The following is a 24,698-nucleotide window of genomic DNA, read 5'->3' as shown; positions in this document are numbered from 1 at the left end:
TGACAGAGCTGGTGTAACTGAGTTAGGTTTGTAGGTCTCCTTGCTCGCTCACACTTTCTTTTTCAGTTCTGCCCACAAATGTTCTATAGGATTGAGGTCAGGGCTTTGTGATGTCTACTCCAATTCCTTGACTTTGTTGTCCTTAAGCCATTTTGCCACAATGTTGGAAGTATGCTTGGGGTCATTGTCCATTTGGAAGAAACATTTGCGACCAAGCTTTAACTTCCTGACTGATATCTTGAGATGTTCCTTCAATATATCCACAATTTTCTTTCTTTGTGACACCATCTATTTTGTGAAGTGCACCCGTCCCTCCTGCAGCAAAGCACCCCCACAACATAATGCTGCCACCCCCGTGCTTCACGGTTGGAATTGTGTTCTTTGGCTTGCAAGCCTCCCCCTTTTTCCTCCAAACATAACGATGGTCATTATGACCCCATAATGACCTCATCAGAACAGAGGACATTCCTCCAAAAAGTACGATCTTTACCCCCATGTGCAGTTGCAAACCGTAGTCTGGCTTTTTATGCCGGCGTTGGAGCAGTGAATTCTTCTTTGCTGAGCGGCCATTCAGGTTATGTCGATATAGGACTCATTTTACTGTGGATATAGATACTTTTGTGCCTGTTTCCTCCAGCATCTTCACAAGGTCCTTTGCTGTTGTTCTGGGATAGATTTTCACTTTTCACACCAAAGTACGTTCATCTCTAGGAGACAGAACGGGTCTCATTCCTGAGCCGTATGACAGCTGCGTGGTCCAATGGTGTTTATACTTGCATACTATTGTTTGTACAGATGAACATGGTACCTTCAGGTGTTTGGAAATTGCTCCCAATGATGAACCAGACTTGTGGAGGTCTACAATTTTCTTTTGAGGTCTTGGCTGATTTTTTTTGATTTTCCCATGATGTCAAGCAAAGAGGCACTGAGTTTGAAGGTAGGCCTTGAAATACATCCACAGGTACACCTCCAATTGACTCAAATTATGTCAATTAGCCTATCAGAAGCTTCTAAAGCCATGACATCATTTTCTGGAATTTTCCAAGCTGTTTAAAGGCACAGTCAACTTAGTGTATGTAAACTTCTGACCCACTGGAATTGTGATACAGTGAATTATAAGTGAAATAATCTGTCTGTAAACAATTGTTGGAAAAATTACTTGTGTCATGCTTAAAGTAGAAGTCCTAACCAACTTGCCAAAACAATAGTTTGTTAACAAGAAATGTGTGGTTGAGTGGTTGAAAATTAGTTTTAATGACTCTAACCTAAATGTATGTAAACTTCTGACTTCAACTGTATGTGAGAAGGCTGTTCATAGACTACAGCTCAGCGTTCCGGTGTATGTGACAATATTTATTTTTCTTCAAGCTCATCACCGAGCTCGGGACCCTGGGACTGAACACCTCCCTCTGCAATTGGATCCTGGACTTCTTGACAGGCCGGTCCCAGCTGGTGAGGGTAAGCAACAACACCTCCGTCACACTGACCCCTCTACATGGGGTCCCCTCAGGATGTGTGCTTAGTCACCTCTCTGTTCAACCGTGACTGTGTGGCCACGCACGATTCCAACGCCATCATCAGGTTTGCTGACAACATGACGGTGGTAGGCCTGACTACCGATGGCGATTAGACAGCCTACAGAGAGGAGGTCAGAAATGTCCACATCAGTAAGGACTTAACATGGTCCACAGACAGACACACATTTGTGAACAGGGCATGACAGTGCCGCTTCACCTCAGGAGGCTGCAAAGAGATCTTGACTGGCTGCATCACCACTTGGTATGGCGATGCATCATTCTCGACCGCAAAGCACTACAGCGGGTGGTTCGGACAGCCCAGTAAATCACCGAGGCCGAGCTCCCTGCCATCCAGGACTTCTATATCAGGCGGCAAGGAAGGCCTGAAAATTTGCCAAAGACTTCAGCCACCCAAGCCACAGACTGTTCACTCTGCTACGGTCCGGGCAAACGGTACCGGAGCATTGGCTCTCGGACCAACAGACTCCGAGATAGCTTCTACCCCCAAGCCATAAAACTGCTAAGTAGTTAATTAATTAGTCAAACAGACTATCTGCATTGATCCTGTCTTGCACTGACTCTATGCACACTAACAATACTTTATACAGTGCTTTCTGAAAGAATTCACATCGTTTTTCCACGTTTTGTTGTGTTACAAAGTGGGATTAAAATGTAATTAATTGTCATTTTTTTATGTTAAAGATCTACACAAAGTACTTGAATGTCAAAGTGAAAGACCAAGATGAGAAATAAAACACTTATCTTGATTCGATAAGTGTTTAACCCATTAATTGAATACATGTTAGAATCACCTTTGGCAGCGATTCCAACTGTGAGTGTTTCTGGGTAAGTCTCTAAGAGCTTTGCACACCTGGATTGTACAATATTTGTCTATTCTTCTTTTGACAATTCCTCAAGCTCTGATAAATTGGTTGTTGATCATTACTAGACAACCACTGGGTGTGTTGATACACCATCCAAAGTGTAATTAATAACTTCACCATGCTCAAAGGGATATTCAATGTCTGCTTTTTGATTTGTATCCATCCACCAATAGGTGCCCTACTCTGCCAGGCACTGGAAAACCTTTGTGTCTTTGTGGTTGAATCTGTGTTTGAAATTCACTGCTCGACTGAGGGACCTTACAGATAATTGTATGTGTGGGGATCAGAGATGAGGTAGTCATTCAAAAAAATAATGTTAAACATTATTATTGCACACATACATAGTGAGTCTATTATACATTCAGACTGCAACACAACAAAATGTGGAAAAAGGGGGTGTGAATAATTCCAGAAGGCATCTCAAATACCTCTTACCCCTGCACATTGATCTGGTGCTTGTACTCCCTGTATAAACCTTAATTGTTTTGTATTTTATTCATTTTGTGTTGCTGTTTTTATACATTATTGGAAAACTGCATTGTTGCGAATGGCTCGTAAGCAACCGTTTCACGGTAGTCTACACCCATTGTATTTGGCGGCTGGTGAGAAATGAAATGTAATTCGATTTGAGCGAGGATGGCAAATATACAAGCATATAACCTGATACAAAGATTGAATGCATGGTTACTTGTAAGGTATAAACAATGTTTGCCATTCACAGCATGAGAATGTAACACAATTTAAACGTAGTGCTCATTTATTAAGATTCAAACGGTCATTTACTGACATTCTATGCGTGATATGATTCTAGGATTCATAAAGTAGGCCTACTAACACCACATATAATATCAGTCTACCGTTTAGGAGTGAATTATACCAGTAGGGGGAGACTTTGCATCGAAATGAACCATAGAAATGGACTGACCGGAAAATTCCTTGAAATGATCCTCTGCTATAGGGTTTCCCAAACTCGGTCCATGCCCTAGCACGACACAGCTGATTCAAATAACCAACTCATCATCAAGCTTTAATTATTTGAATCAGCTGTGTGGCGCTCGGGCAACAAAAAAAAAATATGTGTGCATCCAGGTGCCCCAGGACCGAGTTCAAGAAGACCTGCTCTATTGGACTATAGAGGCCCTCTGGAAAAACAGTTGGTAGCACAATTACAATGTCAAGCTGTCACAGTCATTTCAGTAAAGTAATACTTTGTTACAGGGAAATAATAGCTGATGATATGTCTGCAGTGATTTAATGGTTGTTTTTGCCTCTCCATTGGACAGAAGATGCAGATATTTATAACCCACGAATTAAGATGATAAATGTTATCGTTGACTAATGGCAACTGGACTTTTCTGGAACATTTATGTAGGCTATTAAAAGGTATATCACGTCAAAGTGTATTGCTTAAAATAAATGTAGATGCAAGCAACAGGACAGTTGATTTGATGGCAGTCCGTTGATACTGTATGATGTACAGAGAGGCGAAGCTCTTGGCTTGAACAATGCTCCCATATGGTCGGAGTTACTGTCAATCATTGGACGAGCTCTCCCTCATATGACCTGTATTTTCTTGCCGACTCTCTCTGCATACAGCAATGCGGTTGAGTTTGTGTAACGTGTGACATGGCCGAATCTTAGCGCGTTATAGCGGAACATCTGACTTGCGTTTCTACTATACTCAAGTGAATACAGGGTATAATTAAGTCCGGATTGAACTGTGAAACATCCAAGTCAAGTGTCCTACGCAGCAATTTGACTCGAACTACATTTTTTTTGTACGAAAAAGTGCGTGGAGGAATAACAAAACGCAACACGTATCCGGTGGGATTCCATTCTAGAGTCGAGAAACGCGAGGGTGCAAAGGGGAGAGGGGTTAGTCACAAACAGAAGAGGAAAGGGAGAGAAGGAGAAAGATTTTGTATGTTTTTGCCGTATCGACACATTTTATTGAAGGAATAATGAGGAACATTTGGATAATTTTGACCCTCGGCATAACAGCCTTTCTCTCGGGGGAAAGGGTAAGTTTTAAAAGCGAACCATGTCGATTTGTTTGAGGGGGTAGCTGGGAAAGCGAACAACTTCGAATCTTTGACCACTCTTTCTTGATTGTTGCATTGTAACGTTAGAGTACTCTGAGCAATTGTAAAGGTAGCCTATTCTTGTCCTAAATGTGACACGTTGTAGCCTATCATATAACTTAAGAGCAATGTCAATTCAGTTTCGGCCAGAGATATAAAAAAATAAAAAAACTATAGTCAATATTATTTAAAATTGTTTTTCTTGGTCTGGGAACCATAACGTTACTGTACTTGCACGTCAATGTTTGTCAATGTTGACAATGTTTCAGCGTTCAGAGTTTGCTTTGAACAGGTACACATTGTTTTTAGAGTTTTAGATTAATGTCAGTACTTCGTATTTTATCTCCTAAACTATCATTTCGATGTACGTGGCAGGTTGCTGGTCAAAAATAGAGGAACCCTTTCTGTATAAATCAGTGCTTATAAGCTATCTGTTATCATTTGGTCTTTGGTGGGTAATAAAAACCCAGGCTGGTTCCATTTATGCGGCTTTTGTCGTTAACCTATGAATTGGTCATTAATTGTATCTTATTGTGAAATGCAAATAAACACTTTTGCTGCATGTAGCCTATCCAAATTGCCTAGCCAATTCATAGCCATGGTGAAGTAGGGGTGTGGATGGTTCTGCAGCACCCCCTGAAAATAAGGTGTGTGTATATATATATATATTACACACAGTACCATTCAAAAGTTTGGATACAACAACTCCTTGCAGGGTTCTTCTTTATTTTTACTATTTTCTACATTGTAGAATAATAGTAAAGACATCAATACTATGAAATAACACATGGAATCATTTAGTAACCAGAAAAGTGTTAAAAAATCTAAATACATTGTTTGAGATTCTTCAAAGTACCCTCCCTTTGCCTTGACAGCTTTGCACTCTTGGCATTCTCTCAACCAGCTTCATGAGGTAGTCAATTAATAGGTGTTAAAAGTTCATTTGTGGAATTTGTGTTGTGTTGTGACAAGGTAGGGGTGGTATACAGAAGATAGCCCTATTTGGTAAAAGACTAAGTCCGTATTATGGACAGAACAGCTCAAATAAGCAAAGAGAAACAACAGTCCATCATTACTTTTTAATTTTTTTTATTTATTTCACCTTTATTTAACCAGGTAGGCTAGTTGAGAACAAGTTCTCATTTGCAACTGCGACCTGGCCAAGATAAAGCATAGCAGTGTGAACAGACAACACAGAGTTACACATGGAGTAAACAATTTAACAAGTCAATAACACAGTAGAGAAAAAAAAGGGGAGTCTATATACAATGTATGCCAAGGGCATGAGGAGGTAGGCGAACAATTACAATTTTGCAGATTAACACGAGTGATAAATGATCAGATTATCATGTACAGGTAGAGATATTGGTGTGCTAAGACATGGTCAGTCAACACAGAAAATTTCAAGAACTTGGAAAATTTCTTCAAGTGCAGTTGCAAAATCCATCCAGCACTATGATGAAACTGGCTTTCATGAGGACCTCCACTGGAAAGGAAGAGTCAGTTACCTCTGCTGCAGAGGATAAGTTCCTTAGAGTTACCAGCCTCCGAAATCGCAGCCCAAATAAATGCTTCACAGAATTCAAGTAACCGACACATTTCAACATCAACTGTTCAGAGGAGACTGTGAATCAAGCCTTCATTGTGAAATTGCTGCAAAGAAACCACTACTAAAGGACACCAATAGAAAGAAGAGACTTGCTTGGGTCAAGAAACACAAGCAATGGACATTAGACTGGTGAAAATCTGTCCTTTGGTTTGATGAATTTGAGATATTTGGTTCCAACCGCCATGTCTTTGTGAGATGCAGAATAGGTGAACGAATTATCTCCACATGTGTGGTTCTCACCGTGAGGCATGGAGGAGGAGGTGTGATGGGGGGGGGGGTGCTTTGCTGGTGACACTGTCAATGATTTATTTAGAATTCAAGGCACACAAGCATGGCTACCACAGCATTCTGCAGCGATACACCATCACATCTGGTTTGGGCTTAATAATAATAATAATATAATATATGCCATTTAGCAGACGCTTTTATCCAAAGCGACTTAGTCATGTGTGCATACATTCTACGTATGGGTGGTCCCGGGAATCGAACCCACTACCCTGGCGTTACAAGCGCCATGCTCTACCAACTGAGCTACAGAAGGACCGCTTAGTGGGACTATCATTTGTTTTTCAACAGGGCAATGACCCAACACACCTCCAGGCTTTGTAATGGCTATTTGACCAATAAGGAGAGTGATGGAGTGCCGCATCAGACGACTTGGCTTCCACAATCACACAATCTCAACCCAATTGAAATGGTTTGGGGTGAGCTGGACCGCAGAGTGAAGGAAAAGCAGCCAAAAAGTGCTCAGCATATGTGGGAACTCCTTCAAGACTGTTGGAAAATAATTCCATGTGAAGCTGGTTGAGAGAATGCCAAGAGTGTGTAAAGCTGTCATCAAAGCAAAGGGTGGTTACATTGAAGAATCTTTAAATATGTAGATTTCATAGTTTGGTGTTCTTCACTCTTTTTCTGCAATTTAGAAAACAGTGAAAGTAAAGAAAAACCTTTGAATGAGTAGGTGTGTCCTAACATTTGACTGGTACTATATATAATATACATATATACATACATACAAATGGCGGGGGGGTAATTTTTTCATGAAAGTATTGGAAAAGTAGTGCACCTTTTCTGTCACTTTTAGAAAGCAGAGGGCAGAGAGAGTGACATTTGCTTTGCCTGTCAGCTGTTTAGGCATTGCACTGATTGCTTTGAATTTGGTTTTGGCATTTGAACTTGGCCTTGTAAGCCCTGTTGTAATCTTATAGCCAGGGGTTGATTTAATTGGGAGGTGGGGAGCCCTCCTTTTTGGTGACCATCAAAGACAATAACAATTGTAGGCTATAACACATTTGCATTGTCATGCATTGACAGAATGATAATTGAGATAACCTTAATGATTACCTAGTTGGGCTAACTTTTTAACTTCTTGCTGTATGCCAACATCATCATCATCCTCTTCCTGCATCCATACCTGCATCCCTACCTGCATTCCTACCTGTAGCCTACCTGCATCCCTACCTGTAGCCTACCTGCATCCCTACCTGTAGCCTACCTGCATCCCTACCTGTAGCCTACCTGCATCCCTACCTGTAGCCTACCTGCATCCCTACCTGTAGCCTACCTGCATCCCCACCTGTAGTCCACCTGCATCCCTACCTGTTCCCTACCTGTAGCCTACCTGCATCCCTACCTGTAGCCTACCTGCATCCCCACCTGTAGTCCACCTGCATCCCTACCTGTTCCCTACCTGTAGCCTACCTGCATCCCTACCTGTAGCCTACCTGCATCCCTACCTGCATCCCTACCTGTAGCCTACCTGCATCCCTACCTGTAGCCTACCTGCATCCCCACCTGCATCCCTACCTGTTCCCTACCTGTAGCCTACCTGTAGCCTACCTGCATCCCTACCTGTTCCCTACCTGCATCCCCGCCTGTAGTCCACCTGCATCCCTACCTGTAGCCCACCTGCATCCCTACCTGTAGCCCACCTGCATCCCTACCTGTAGTTGACCTGCATCCCTACCTGTAAACTACCTGCATCCCTACCTGTAACCTACCTGCATCCCTACCTGTAGCCTACCTGCATCCCTACCTGTAGTCCACCTGCATCCCTACCAGTAGCCAACCTGCATCCCTACCTGTAGCCAACCTGCATCCCTACCTGTAGCCAACCTGCATCCCTACCTGTAGCCCATCTGCATCCCTACCTGTAGCCTACCTGCAGCCCTACCTGTATCCAACCTGCATCCCTACCTGTAGCCTGCCTGCAGCCCTACCTGTAGCCTACCTGCAGCCCTACCTGTATCCAACCTGCAGCCCTACCTGTAGCCAACCTGCATCCCTACCTGTAGTCCACCTGCATCCCTACCTGTAGCCAACCTGCATTCCTACCTGTAGCCCACCTGCATCCCTACCTGTAGCCTACCTGCAGCCCTACCTGTAGCCAACCTGCATCCCTACCTGTCGCCCACCTGCATCCCTACCTGTAGCCCACCTGCATCCCTACCTGTAGCCCACCTGCATCCCTACCTGTAGCCCACCTGCATCCCTACCTCTAGCCCACCTGCATCCCTACCTGTAGTCCACCTGCATCCCTACCTGTAGCCAACTTGCATCCCTACCTGTAGCCCACCTGCATCCCTACCTGTAGCCAACCTGCACCCCTACCTGTAGCCCATCTGCATCCCTACCTGTAGCCTACCTGCATCCCTACCTGTATCCAACCTGCATCCCTACCTGTAGCCTACCTGCAGCCCTACCTGTAGCCCACCTGCATCCCTACCTGTAGCCCACCTGCATCCCTACCTGTAGCCCACCTGCATCCCTACCTGTAGCCCACCTGCATCCCTACCTGTAGTCCACCTGCATCCCTACCTGTAGCCAACCTGCATCCCTACCTGTAGCCCACCTGCATCCCTACCTGTAGCCTACCTGCAGCCCTACCTGTAGTCCACCTGCATCCCTACCTGTAGTCCACCTGCATCCCTACCTGTAGTCCACCTGCATCCCTACCTGCAGCCAACCTGTTTCTGGTGTAATACATTTCTACCTCACACTATATCAGTCTTGCTTGTCCATCTTCCTGAATTAAAACATTTGATATTCTAACAAATCAATCTTGTTGGCAAATCATAAAATATTACAAAGTTATTTAGATTTTGTGTGTGTGTGTGTGTGTGTGTGTGTGTGTGTGTGTGTGTGTGTGTATAATGAGCACCTAGATGCTGCGTAGGAAAACACAATATCAGACAGAGACAAGCTGGCCCGGTGAAACATTTCCAATGTTGGCTACTAGGTTGCTCAAAAATGTTTCAATATTCTCAGTGCAGCCTCATTCGTTGACGCAATGCTTCAATATTCGCAGGATGTTTCCCTTACCTGGTGAATAATGCAGACAGGCAAATACAAAAAATGAGCTGGGTGCACACATAAGGAACACTTTTGGTGGGTAGCGCACGAAACAATGACACTGTCATAGTACACTGCATGCACCGTTCCACGAGGGTGACTTCATATAGCCTATAGCACGGGGTCTGCATCCTTTTTCATAGGAGTGGCAATTTACAATTGATCCTACAATTTCTAAAGATCTGCGTGCCAGTTATGATTTTCAGATAAGCATTGTAGGCTACTCAACTGTGCCCAGAAAATGTCTAATTGCCCACAAACTGAATAGCCTAATTCCAGCTGCCTACTAGACAGAGGCGCTGTTCATTCAGCGACACTCCACGGAGCTCCACCACGCCTGCCTGTACGGAGGCTTTCACGGGCGCGTCATAAATGTGTCTATTCCTTGGTCGAGTTTCTTTGTCTTTATGCGTCCTGGTCTATTGAAAGCCTAAGTAATTCCTTCGATGTATGCCTTTTTTATTTCAATACATCTGGCATAGTTTTCATTTTGCCGTCAGCTGTTTTTCGCTCTGGTTACCTTCACATTGATTTCGGCATTTGAAGTGGGCCTTGCTAGTGTGTGTTATGCATCTGTTTCATGTTGCACGGTATATGTATGCACTGTTCCATAAGTAGGCTAAATGCGTAAATGTAGCCTGTGTATGATGAGGTAGAGTCGTACATTGTAGACGACATTCCACAGACCCTTTAAACCTAATATAAACATAATATTGTGGTGATAATGACCGGGGGACGTTTTTGTTTTGTTTTTGCTGTTCTCCAAATAGGATTTTTAGTGTTTTAAAAATGTGTAGAAGTACAGTAAATGAGCTTCAACTGGTGGGTGTATTTCGACACACCACTTTGCCATACAATAGGCTAAGCTGAACTGCCCACCGCCCACCCCCAAAACTACTGACCCGCGGCTATGGACCTTGTTCGTAAACTTAACCGGGAAAGTAACCTAGCTATAGTCCTATGCTATGCTATGTTGCGTTGCTCAGCTCGGTTTACTGCTTGGTTATCAGAGTAAGACATAACTCCAGGCAACCCAACAAGATACTGTGATGTTTACATTCACTTTAGTGAGGGCTGAATACGTTGTTTAACGCATTTCCATTACAGGATGTACCCCCCCCCAGAGTTTCCTAAAAGGCTCAGATGTTTCTGTCTCCATCTACACGGGCCTCACCCAAGTCACTATGCTATTGGCTCTGGTGGACCTCTCACTAAGTGGCCAAACGCCAGGCCACTGGTACTTTTCAGCTTTCGTTTACATAACAATGGCTAATTGTGAACTTTAACACTTCAGAAAGCAACTGTTTTGATTATGCAGAGGTTGATTCTGCTCTTCACAGGTCCTCACTGTCACCATTTAGCTATGAAAACAATTTCCCTATATAAAGGTGTATACACTCGTGTAACACTGGTGTTAGTCGAAAAGCAGCATTATTGTCCAACCTATTAGAAATATGTATAGTATGCTTTATCATTTAAAGTCCAAACTTACTATTATGCGATTATGTTTTCTTTCTATATCATCATGTTTAGTCATTCAATTGGGGCACACTGTTTATCCCATACATTGGCTAAAATGCCAGCATGGATATCAGTGAGCATTTGTGTCTTTCATGTAGTTGGTGCTGTAACTGGACTCTTATTCCGAGTGTCCCGCTGTTTTCTCTGTGGCTTTACAGACTTGTCACTGGGTTCCGCTCCTCTATGAATGGTTGTCCAATTAGCTGATTCAGACATGTGTTTTGAATGAGTCATAGTTTGGCATGAGGTCACTTCCAGACTGCACGTTTTTTAATAGACGAGCCTTAACCTGAAGCCCTTATGTCTGCTTGACTCAAAGGTGTCACTCCCTTGGATGTGATTGGGGAGAAGTCTCACTCTATTGGAAATGATTGGGGAGAAGCTCAAAGCTCACAAAAAACACAAGTGGTCATGTTACTGTGCATTTTTGTTGTTTCAAACAATGTTGTGATCAGGCAATTGTGAAAGGAGCCTCCCAACCTGTCATTTTCTTTGACCTTTCGGGTTGCATGTAGCATACCCAGTTATGATCCATGGTTGTGTGGGCATGACAACTACAGGCCCAACTGCTCACACTGTAATTAACATGAGGGGAGACAGAGAGCTGGTTTCAAGCGCAGGGCGCAGCAGGTGTTTATCGCAAAGGACCACATGAGGAGACATGTCGCTGGATCCAGGAGGGGCAGGCTGAAGGTCATACACAGTTGTCCAAAATGGCAACAGTACAGGCAGGGAACAGGCTAGTAACGTAGTCTGGGAGATCAGACAATAGGTAGATAACAGGAAAACCGATAGGCTAAAGTACAGGCAGGGAATAGGCAAAAGGCGTCGTTAGTTTTTGCCTGCCTCACTATCATAAACGGGAGGAGTAAATTACGGGGGAAAAACAGAGCTCCGAAAGACGTGTGTCAGAAAACAAACAACTCCGTGATGGGGTGCAAAGAACTGAACTAAATAGTGTGTGATAATGACAGGTGTGTGAACAGGTGATTAGAATTCAGGTGATTGGGATCTGGAGAGTGAGCTGCGTTCAGGGGATCTAGGTGTTTGAGGGTGTGAGTTGGAAGCAGACGTTACACACACATTAATTTCTATAGAACCATGTATGGCTGACTATCATAACCCACTTCCCCTATCAATCTATCACTTCTCTCTCTATCTGTATTTCCCTTCTTTCAGTGAGGGGCGTAGATATCCGCCTCAATGAAACTCGTCACGTGGCATTGATTCTCAATGTTGACATGGCAATCAAGTGGTTTGGCTGATAACCACCAGAAAAATCTATGTGTTAATTAGAAGGTTTGACGTTTATTGTCATGAATCTTGCCCTGGACGTAGAACTTAGAGATTTCCGCTAGATGTGCCGGCTGGCTATAAGTGACCGACCGGCTTGCTACAGTCTTATGTAGTAAAATTTGAAATGCTATTTCTGAAAAAAACTAGAGACTCAGAGCTAGAAAATGTTATATCATACCGTAGGTAAGTAATTCTGCTTTGAATGTTGATTAACTTGTAACCCCACTTTTGAGAAAATGGCCCTTGAATGTTTTGTTACACCTACTGGAGAGCTCTTTGTCTACATCCATTCAGCATCGTTGACACCCTCCTAAGCCTTAGCCCCACCCATCTCTTTAAGGATTCACATGTGAGGCCATGTGCTAAACAGAATGAGTACAGTAGTGTACTAAACAACCAAATATTTCAAGACTAAAGGCTTGTTTATGGTACGTCTATTGACATGTCTCTAGACAGTTGTCACACTGACATCATGAATATTCAATTGTTTTATATATATATATTTTAAATGACTTTTTACCCCAATTTCGTGCTATCCAATTGGTAGCTACATTCTTGTCCCGTCGGTGCAACCAAAGCACGACCCTGCCAAGCTGCACTGCTACTTGATACACTGTTTGCTTAACCCCGGAGCCACCGCGCCAATGTGTCGGAGGAAACATCGTCCAACTGGCGACCGTGTCAGCTTGCATGCACCCGGCCCGCCACAGGAGTCGCTAGAGCGCAATGGGACAACGCCATCTCGGCTGGCCAAACCCTCCCCTAATCCAGACGACGCTGGGCCAATTGTGCACTGCCTAATGGGTCACCCGGTCGGGGACGGCTGTGACACAGCCCGGGATAGAGCCCGGATCTGTAGTGACGCCTCGAGCACTGCGATGATGTGCCTTAGACCTCTGCGCCACTCGGGAGGCCCTTTGAACATTCTATTCTCGTCCGACATCAAACTTGTTGTCATTATGAAAAAGTATTAACACAAATAAATGTATTTAGTATATGTCAAAAACATGCACAGGTGTAAAAGGTACAGTGAAATGGTTACTTGTATAGTGGCTAGCTAGCTAAACAATTAACCAAAATCCCAACTCATGCATGAATCTCCAGGTAGCTAAATCTAACCAACTAGGTTCAAGCTATAACTAGCAATGCAAATGGCTCTGATATACGAATAATATTACTACACAGATCATACACATAACGTTAGCTAACGAGCCAGCCAGCTAATATTAGCTAGCTAGCTAACAGTACTCTTTAACTTGCAATGAAAACTACTTTTTGACAAATAGTAGTGAGCTAGACTCTCTTACCTGTATACATGGATGAACGCTTTTCCCTCTCTGTCACGGATGCCATAGTTGCCCTTAGTTTGAAGATGTAATCCGAAGACAGGTGTTTTATACAACATCCTTCTGTGTGTTCTCTTATGACTCCCTCCACATAATTGCAGTCAAATGCCACAATTTTCTCCTTAGCGATCAAACTCTGCTTCCACCGGACATTCCGCTGATTTCAAAACTCGGTCCTCCAGAAAGTGGAGAGGATTAGTAACACTTTTGCAGTTCTTCGTGATCTCTTTCAGAAAAGCTGCGTTAGAAAGGATTACCTACACATACTGAGCAGCTCATGTTATATGGCAGACCAATCCAAACTCATCTCTCGGCATGTCCTGCCCATCAATTATCTCAGCCAATCATGGTTAACGGGAAGGTTCCTGTATTTTTTCCGTAGCTAAACCAACTAGGCTCATAATTTGACAATTGAGATCGTATTTACAAATGGCATACACGTTTGTTATTAAAGCACATGAACATTCACATGTTCCAGAAGGCATTTCTTCCAAAAAACATATTTAGATAAACTATTTACTTTCAAATGGCTCTCCTGTGAAGTAGTGACACACGACATACACCTAGTTTCTTGAAGTCAGAGTAAGATATCGTAAAAAATTTATGAAAACCAAAATGAGCTTTTTGGTCTAAATGTAAGGTTCGTGTTAGGCTTTAGGGTTTAGTGTGGTTTAGGGTTAGGTTTCAAATAAGGTTTTATGACTGTGCCAGCTAGTGGCCACTCTGGAGAGCTGCCTCCAGGGCAAGATTCGCTTCACACCACCCTTTTCAGTGTATTGCGCACTACTTTTTAGTTACACTGAAATGTATGATCCAACAATCGATTGCATGCTATTATCTCATGTTGTTTTGAAATGTAGTTAGACTCCGGGCTTTATTCACTCCATATCGCGGATGTTCAGCATTGCAGCGTGATAGAAATGTAAAGGCAATGTTCCCGCGTTAGCGGTAAACGCTGCATGTGTCGGCTCAATCAGAAATGACCTTTTACATTTCTATCTTGCAATCTGCAACGCTTCAGCAATACAGATTAAATAGAGCCCTTAGTGTCATGCAATGCAGGACCTCAAAGGAATAACTCCGAAATGGCCTTTGCCTTGGAATCTTGGGACACTCACAGACAATGAGTGGGGAACCACTGAAATTCCATTCTATACACTTAGAGGGACTTTGCTTCCAACAAAATAGGTGATTGTTTACAAACTGTATATCCTGAAGCATTACACATCTATAAGCACACCATAAATGCATGAATACTTATATTAAGTTGTAATAATGCTATGTAGCTGTAAGGAAATGTTTATGATGTGCTTATGAATGTGTATTGTGTGGTTTATTATCCCGTGCCCTTAAATAACACGAAATCAAGGAGGTCAGGGGAGATGTACCACACTGCACATCAGAGCTTCATTTGTTGGCCGTTTTGTTTTTTTTGTTCACTGATTTAAGTAATGTTGTGCCTGAGTAGCACAAGCTGCTAGCTGACCGCTGCATCACCCCACACCCCTGACAGCTCATCACCTGAGGCTCTTTGGCTTCGGCATAAAGAAGAGGGTAACAACATCGATACACAAACTGCATTCGCTAGCAGGCTCAGACCCACAGATGCCAGGCCTTTTTTAATTTCCTAGTTATACAATTTTTGAACAACTTTATCGTTATTCCTGTAGATTCTTGCGACTTAAAAAAAATAATATTTGTACACCCTGCTATTGTGCAATTTTAGAACCAGGCTCTTTTAAGGTGAGTAGAGGAGGGCTTTATCCATCCTTTTTTATAAAAGTAAGCTATTTAAGAAGAGCATCATCTCTAATTTAAGGCATGATAAATAAATAAAATGTGTGTCTGCAGTGGACAAAATATTCACTTTCCTTAGCCTCCCATCCCATCTTAAACATTCTAGTCTTTATCTGGGAGCAAGCCTTTTAGGTACATGCAGCCACATAGAAACCAGGGCTAAGTTTGTGGACCGTGCTTTTATAAACCTACCACAAATCAAATCAACGTTTATTGGTCGCGTACACAGTTTAGCAGATGTTATAGCGAGCAGGTGCAGCTAAATGCTTATGTTACTAGCTCCTAACAAGGCAGTAAAATGTCAACAAGTACACAAATAATAATAATAATATTTTTTTACAAGAAATTTTGAAATGTCGGAACAAATTTTATTCACCTAAATAGCACTAACTGTAATACGATACTAACTGTAATACTGTAATACTAGATTGCATATCTTTACATATATACACCATATCAATTTTACACAATATATACTAAGAATGATATGTATAGCAGTAGATACAGTATTTTCGAAGAATCCAGGAAATCAATCAATATGTGGTGTGTGTAAGCAGTGTAACTAAAATGCAATATACTGTAGTAATAATAGAATACAGTATTTAATTACACACTACAAAACCCCATGGCAAAATGGATAGAATTGCAGGAATTTAGCTTCTAGACCAGAGCCTGGAATATAAATATATATGTATGTGAATAGAAAAGGTGTGTACAGCAGTGGTTATATAAGATGAGCCATGACTAGAATATACTATATACATGTGAAGTGGGTAAAAAAGTATGTCAACATTATTAAAGTGACCAGTGGGAATAGTCATGTCTTGCTGTGTGCAGAATCTACTTCATGCCCCTTCCGGGGGTGTATTCATTTGCTCCCTATCTGACAAACATTATGTAATCTCTAATGGATTCTACAGGCCGAGGCTCCTTGGGCCTCTAAAGGAAGGCATCCATCCCTTGTGCTCTTGCTTCGTCATCAGCCACGCAGCCCTGATTTGTCGACGCAACCCCGACGCTAAGATTCTGCTTGTCATTACCGCTGTCTATTTGAGTTGCGCTGAGAACCAGTTGCATGAATATTCCCTTTAAGACAGCTGAAAAGAATGAAGAAGAACAGAGCGATGCAGCAACACACTCTGCTTTGTGGACACTCAAGAAGCGAGTGTTTTGTGTCGGCGTCGCGAACATCTGCAGGACGTATGTGTGTTTGTTTGAAAGGAACAGCTTCTCCCCCTCACGCCTCTTGACTGGTTGGAAGGGATTCTTTCATGAGGCTGAGGTTGTGTGTTTCCAAAAGACAGTCAGTCCTGCCTTCTAGGAATGGGGAAAACACATTGGGGAGAGGCAGCACATGGACAGAGGTTTAACTTTGGCGCCTTCCCCCATGCATGTGGCAGGGGCAGTAAGGAGCCACAATTTGACAAACTAGTGACCCCTCATCTTTCTCAACATGCGATGTCAAGTTTTTGTTGAAAACAGTAACTCATAGCAGCTTTTGTTTATAAAGCAGTCTCCCCGCGCTCTCTTGATTAGCATAGCAAATGGAAAGTTCCTTCAGCGGATTGCGGTGGAGGTTCTGTGGTTGTGACGAAGAGAAGAGGGGAAAACCCTGTTTTCTTTGCTTGTTCAATTTACTACCCTGCATGCAGCCTGGTGACACTTTTTCATGGAAGAGAACAGTGTGAATTTGGTTTCCCTTTTGGCGAACAAATCTCCCTCTATCTGGTGCTTTATTGCGGGGGAACGCGTGAGTCCGTCTGACTTGGGGGGGGGGTGGCACTGGATTGGGCTAGTTAGGACAGTAATGAGAGTTAACTATTTGGCTTGAGCACAGCATCACAGATCTGCCTGATACTATCACCAAGAAATCTGGGTTGCCAAGAGTAATAACGGCAATATTGTGTCAAAAAGCAATTTGTGCTTTCCCTCATTGAAATGAAAAATGTATGATCCAACAATCGATTGCATGCTATTATCTCATGTTGTTTTGAAAGCTATTTAGACTACGGGCTTTATTCAATCCATATCGCGGATGTTCAGCATTGCAGCGTGATAGAAATGTAAAGGCAATGTTCCCGCGTTAGCGGTAAACGCTGCATGTGTCGGCTCAATCAGAAAGAACCTTTTACATTTCTATCTTTCAATCTGTAACGCTTCAGCGATACAGATTAAAAAGAGCCCTTACTGTCATCCAATGCACTAGATACTTCACTGCAAGTAGTGAAATCTGAGCAAGCCTTAAGGTCCTCTTAAGGCCTTAAGGCTTGAGAGGATCTGCAGGGAACTCCCCAAATACAAATGTGCCAAGCTTGTAGCGTCATACCAAAGAAGACTCAAGGCTTCCAAAGGTGCTTCAACAAAGTACTGAGTAAAGGGTCTGAATACTTATGGCAATAAGATATTTCAGTTTTTTATTTTTAATGTGCAAACATTTCTAAAGCATTTTTTGCTTTGTCATTATGGGGTATTGTGTGTGTGTAGATTTAGTTTTTTTTCCCATCCATTTTTGAATAAGGCTATAAAGTAACAAAATGTGTGAAAAGTCGAGGGGTCCGAATACTTAACAAATGCACTCTGTGGTTGTGTAAAATTGTGTTTTTACTGTTGCCACATTTAAAGGAAGGACATCTCCTTGGTTTTCCAGGTTCAGTAAAGAGGAATACATCTGGGTGGACATTCTTTAATCTTGGCCTCCTTTCACACTCAAATCATATTTTAGGTGCCACGGAATTACTCTCAAGTGAATTCAGTCACAACTGAAACTATGAACAACACTCTCCAACTCCTTGCTCAGACTTGGGCATATGCACGCCACACCAGAATTCAGAATTTACAGAGATCTTTGTTGGTTCACAGTTTCATAGTTTGTGGTCAAGCTTGTTGGTCTGCCGTTTTGTATATCTGCTGCCTGCTAACGTTGCTTGGAGGCCTCTCCTTGTCCCTTTTTGGCTCTGTTCTGCTGTATAGACAAGGATCTGAGTGGGAATGTACTCCATCTGTGGGGTGTTATCCAAAGAATGGGGGATATATGAAGGCATGACGTCAGTTTAACTTTTTCCATCTCTCTCCCAAGATTGCTCTGGAAAACGACACGGTGCATTTAACACATCTGTGCTCACTCATATTTACGAGCCCGTTTTATCAGTTCTTAAAAGCTCCTAATTGAAACCTGTACTGTGCTCCACGAAGCAGAAGAATGTACTTTAATGTCTGGTGTTTCCATTATTTTTCCATGGCTTGATTCTATGCAACACTGAATCAGCTGCCGGGTGTACATCTTGCACTCTAATCAGGGTGTGTTAGGGCCCACAAATTATACCTTATAATCTCGTAATGTTTTCATGAGAAATCTCCCAGATTCCAAAGGCATTTGAGGATCTTCCGTAATGAAATGGATAGAAATTTGTTAGGGGCTTTCAAAATGACACCTCTCATTCGAATGCTGTGGTCATGTGTAAACCTTTCTCTTTTATTCAATGGTACTGCATTTAAAGTCCCTGATGGCGCACTCATGAATATTCAGCAGAGTAGTGGTTGTCATAGGAACAGTTTTATAAAAACAGGAAGTACTTTAGTTCTCTGTCGAGTTACACCGTACCGTAGGGAAATCCTTTTCAAACCAATAATTGCTCTCTAAGGCACAGCTATTTTTTTTAAACTATTTTGCTCTCCTTCTAGCATGTAGGGAAATTGCCTCCAATTCAGATTCGGTTCACTTGTACAAAGACATTTTCACCTTTTGTGTTTTGTAAAATAGCTACATTATTATCCTTAATCCTAGCCGTGTTTAGAATACAGCTTCCTGCGTCTTCTAATTTGGATCCAGAAGACAACCATGATGTCATGATTGAGAGGAACTAGAAGCACAAGCCTTTCGCTACACTCGCATTAACATCTGCTAACCATGTGTATGTGACAAATTAACGATTTGATTTGAAGACTCTTTCAAAATATTCTGTAGTTTGGTTCTCCAGGGCAGCGGTGGCAGGCACACTGTCCAGAGCTCTAAACCCTGACAACACATCATCAAACAAAGACCTACAACGCGTCATCCAGCAAAGGGCAAACCAACAGTCATCAATGGCATGGGACTTACATAGTACAGGTCAGATGTAAAGCCCGGCCAGACGAGACCGAAAGAGATTCGGTGGATCTTTTAATTAGCGCAGGTCAAAATGGACCTCGACCAAGCCTTTGGCGTGCTCAGACGCATTAATGCAACGGTCCTGCGAGCCCGTTAATCTTTACTAATGCATTCTGTTAACACCCATCTATGTGCTAAACACCAACTGTAAACCTGGCGCCGCCAGATAGCCATGTCCAGTGTCCCGTAGCGCTCCCATAACAGAGAAACAACGAGGGCACTCTTATTCAACAGGGAAGGAGGCTTTGGGGAACCGTGTCGGATGGAATCCATTTTGATTTGAAATGCAAATGCCACTGACACACTCATTTCTCGCTGTCCTTTTGAGGCGATTCCACAGTCATAATGGGAGGAACATTTCAAGGAGAGCCTCCAAACAAACAAGAGTCGAATGGGTGGCGTTCCACAGTCGCCCCCCCCATGACGTCATGTGAAAGTGCATTTCCAAATCTGTCACCTTTTGATAGTGTGTGTATATCATATCTCTGATATCTGCTCCCCGTTTTCTTTTCCTATCCCTGATTTCGGTGAGACTGGGCCAAGGTCATTGCTATTTGAATCTGGGCATTTTCATGCTATGCGTAAACTTGTTAGCCTGGCGTAACGGAGGAGGGAGGCTTGATGACTTTGATGATGATAATTTGTTTAAATCAAGTGATTCAGTGGCTGGCTGGAATGAGGGCCGACTGCCCTGACTCCAGACCCAGGATGTCCTGCAGAGACAGTTGAAGCATCATGGCTCTCTCCAATAATTAATCCTCAGTGCCAAGGCTTGGTAAAATACCAGACCTGATCTACCATACCAGCCAGTGCCTGGACTTAGATATTAGGTACAAAGTTTTCAGAACTTGTGTGGGGTATAGTAGCATCTCCCCTTTTAGTGAGGTGTACCACCACAATCTCTGCTGTCCAGCTTTAAGGCGCTATACGTCTCTTCTGTTCCTGCTTAGAGGTCCGCCCTTCATAGAGTTCCCGGGTACCTGTTACTGAGACCTATTCAAAGGCTCTAAAGTTGTCTTGAAGTTTCCGGTAACCAATGAAAACACTGGCTAGGTGTTCTCTGGGACCAATCAGAATGCTTCTTCTACATGATCCTAAGCATCTTTTGCCCATCCATATGGAGGCAGTGAGACAGATGGTGGAGCACAGGGTGGCCTTGTGTTGTTTCATGAACTCAGGGAAAGCTAGGCGGCAGATTTCATAACTGCACATTCTTCAGGAATTACGGCAGAGGGATTGAATTGGGCTGCGTAGCGAGAGTAAGATTTGGCAGATACGTTAAAGCTGTTTTTAGCTTCACAGTTTTGTCAGCGATCACAATTGCTGGTTCCTGACGGAGGACAAAACGGTACATTTAGGAGATTTTGGCCGTGTGTGTGCCTCTTGGTCGAAAGTGTGTTTTCTGTGTTGATAAAGTTGGCTTCTCCAAGGGTCCAGAGGGGGGGAAGATGCTCCTTCTGCCACACAATCATTAATGATGGAGAAAGCAGCCAAGACGTGGTACTGGTAAAGGACCTATTTCTGTTTCCACAGAATGGAATATGAATTGCCTCCTCTTTCTCAAATATGAGCTCAGGGCTAGAGCGCTGCTTTGAACAGTCAGACAAAAGCTCCATAGAAACCAAGCAAACCCGCTTTTTATAAAAGCCCTGATATTTATATTCAGAGGGTAGCTTATATGCCAATGGGTTTTGTGACTTCATAACTTTATTGCGCGGAATACAGAAAACGAGAGACGGGAAAATCCTGGTCTGTTACAATTGTTTTACAAAAGTTGTCTACATAATGTGCTGGAGATGATATTGTCCAGAACCGTGTGAGTTGTTTACCCTTGCTTTGTGAGCTAACTGTGGCTACATTTGTTTTTCTGTTAATTAGCTAGGAATGCAATCCCAGCAGCTGGCATGCATAAAACATGGAGTGGGAAATTATTTCCCCTTTGTTGTGGAGTGGTTTGTTTCAACAAACATGGAAACCAAAATCGGATGGAGCGGTGGTATTCTGTCAAGCGTCACACACACACAAACAAACTCAACTGGCTTCCTCTCTGTAGAGTAGTGTTTGATCTCTTCCTGTGTACGAGGCCTGAATCGCTCCCCGAACGCCGGCTATAGCAGCTAATCTTCAGCATATGTCACTTCCTAAACTGATAATCCTCCCAGTAATTGTGTGATTGTGTGAAAGGTTAGTATGTACTGTAAGTGTGTCCCGCCCCTCCCCCGCACCTTCTTGTTAACAAAACAGGAAGAGGCCACATATTTAAAGCGGTGGCATCATTCAGAGCAGCTTTGTTCTACGAGAGTCTGAGGTTAAGGTCAATGTTTCAATATGTCTTCATGATGCACTGTTGAATAGTATGTGACTGTGCAAACCTATAAGGTAACTAGCCCAGCTCCCAGGGCCTTGTCTCATTAATTGGCTATTAGATGACTCTTGGCTTCCCACTCTTCATATGTTGCCACTTGGCTTGAGCATGCCTTTAGGGCTGTTATTGTTTCGATCTTACCTCCGTAGTGCGGACAGTGTATGTAGCTTGCGGTGAGGGCTACGTGCCCCAGTGTGAAACTTTAGACCCATCTCTGAATCAGTGTTTGAACGAAGCGACGGGGCATGGCTAACCCTCCTAGTCCTGGATCACAGACCCTGCAGGTTGTGCTGAGACCCGGGTTGGTGCTCCAGTCATTTTATTTTATCTTGTGCTAGCGTTGGTTTTGTCCTCTGCTGGATTAGCTTTGGATAATGGGATCAGGGATCACCACCTGCTTCTCTCTTCCTCCCCCTGCCGGTACTGGCTGTGTGTCGCTCCCTTCATCAACCTCTCAACATTCATTTTCCTCTTCATTGTCAGCATCATAGTCCGCATCGTCATGCGCTCAGGTACACTAACAGATAAACAGGTCCACACTGCTCTCAGAGGAACAAGTCCTCACCGCTATGGCAACTCCATCTCCACTACCTCTCTCCCTTGTCGTTTTTTCTTTCATCTGGGCCAATCTCACTCTTTTTTTTCCCCCCCGTCCCTATCTCTCACAGTCCACCCTCTTCCTACTGTCGCCCCCACCCCCCACCACCAGAGTGTAGTGCCCTCATGACTCCCGTGAACACAAATCCTCTTAAGGGAAGGGTTGGATGGGAATTCAATTGCTGCACTATTAAGACTGAAGCAGATCAGCCAGTGAAGCGGTGAAATCACCCCCCCCCCCATACACATGGCCCATATCTATCCAGATAAGGGCCCATTTGCAGCAGTGGAACAGTGAGAGATGAACTGAGCTTTGGAGGAATTTGGCAGGTCATATTTTTTTCTGCACAAATAGATAAGTGGGTGGGGAAAAGGGCATATGTATAAATGAGCTTGAGTATGGGTGAAAGAGCATGAACATTTTCGCATCCCACCGGTCCGTTCTTAAAGTTTTCTTTCTGTAAATGAAAGGAATAAGATTGCAAACTCTTAATACTATGATCTAACACAGTTGGAAAATAATCTTGTTACGACAACTCAACTTGCCTGTCCATGCCTGTAAAATTGGATAAGTTATCAAATAAAATGACAACAAATCCTCAAAAGGCACATTGCGCCTTGGCTATGAAGAGACAACGAAAGCCCCCTCCCAACGAGCCACTTTTCTGCTTTATGTTGTGAGAAAGAAGACAACATGACATTGTGGTCAGGTCACCTTTGACCCCCCCACTCCTAGGAGCTCTTTCATGTCACAGCCCTTCCTGGCTGCATGGGGTTAATGAGCTGGCTCTGAAATACTCATGAGTTTCCTGTTAAGAAAAGGGTTAAAAGCCTGGATGGAAGCCGGACAAAGGCTCACCACACAACAACTTTTTTCACCACTCTAGCCGAGGCTTAGAATCTGGATTAAATTAAACTTTGAACCAGAAGCTAATTTATCCATCACGCCCCCCCTCCCTGGATGCCATAGCTCTTTTAGGGGCCCGGGGAACCAAACACAAAGGCTTTGAGCGATGCTGATTGAAGCCATGCCTTTATCCTGACACGCTGAAGGGGATAGCAGACTGTTTGAAGTGTGAATGAGAAGTGCCTTGTGACACAATGGCAACAGTGGCATGGATCAGAGGTATTGCTAGTTAGCATAGTGGTTTAGTATAGCTGGCTTAGGCTGAAGCACATGGGTTGAGGTGACTGGTGACTTCTTTGGTCGCCTTTGTGCCTGAAATTCTTTCCAAGCATGTTGAAAAGGCTCCAAACGGGGATACAGCCCCACAATACAAATAGGTCAGCCTTGAGAAGGTATTAGATTCATCTACAGTTTTGAAATGTTTGCCTTTTGGAGTGGGAGAGGCAATGAAAAGAAATGTAAAAATCTGTATTACTGTGTGGGCAGTATGGGGGGGGGGGACACGCATCAAAATACATATTGTACAATGAATTTCTCACGCACATGCCCATGCTTTGTTTACAAAGTACAGTCAGCAGTGCAGAACATGGGTCCGGGTGATACCATATGGTCCCCTTGACTGCTTATATATGCCGTAGCAGAGGGATGAATCCCCCTCCCCCAATTTACTCATCCAGGGGGGAGCTAGCTAGCAGCACCTGTGTTTGTAGAGGAATGGTGGAGATGGCAGACAGGCTGTGGACTGAAAGGATGCATTCATCTCCTGCTGTTGAGCCCTGCAGAGCACCTGAAACACCCTGACGAATAGAGGGGTCAGAGGGGGTCGGGTCGGGGGGCTGGGACATGCGAGGGAGCATGTGTCTGTGTGCATGTGTGAGAACATGCCGCTTCATTTGTTTGTGCCTCTCTGCATGCCTCTAGGTTTGTGTGCCAAGGCAGTGTAGGTCTGCCGGGCAGCTTCCCCCGTGAACCGGGTGTTTGTTGCTGTTTTTATGTAACTTGTTTTCATTGCGAAAACCTTGAATCGAGTCCTTGGAATACGAAACTGAATACTGTAAGGAGGATTTGGTTCACTCATTGTCCATGTCAAAGTCAAATTGTACATTGCTCTTCTTATTCAAACAACGCAGTAATCGGGAGGTACATCTTTGGTGAAAAGTCTCCACCCTCCTCCATTCCCTCCCTCTGGCTCGTATTAAGATATAAGGAAAAAGGCCTGTTTTCTCTTTCCAAGAAGAGGACTTGGCAGATCCTCTCAGCATTCCTCCTCCTCCGATAGC

The 24,698-nt window shown here is 43.5% G+C and overlaps 1 protein-coding gene across 1 annotated transcript in view; it reads left to right on the top strand.

The window, feature by feature from the left end:
• Window positions 1-3,979: 3,979 nt before the first annotated feature.
• Window positions 3,980-24,698, top strand: part of LOC118399207 (syndecan-2-A-like) — a 34,682-nt gene continuing 13,963 nt past the window's right edge. The window contains exon 1 of the mRNA XM_035795098.2: window positions 3,980-4,422. Coding sequence (XP_035650991.1) covers window positions 4,363-4,422 — 60 coding nt within the window. The 5' untranslated portion in view covers window positions 3,980-4,362. The remainder of the gene's footprint in view (window positions 4,423-24,698) is intronic.

The sequence above is a fragment of the Oncorhynchus keta genome, chromosome 20 (assembly GCF_023373465.1).
Source record: "Oncorhynchus keta strain PuntledgeMale-10-30-2019 chromosome 20, Oket_V2, whole genome shotgun sequence".
NCBI classification, from domain to species: domain Eukaryota; kingdom Metazoa; phylum Chordata; class Actinopteri; order Salmoniformes; family Salmonidae; genus Oncorhynchus; species Oncorhynchus keta.
This window is presented reverse-complemented; position numbering and strand designations above follow the sequence as displayed.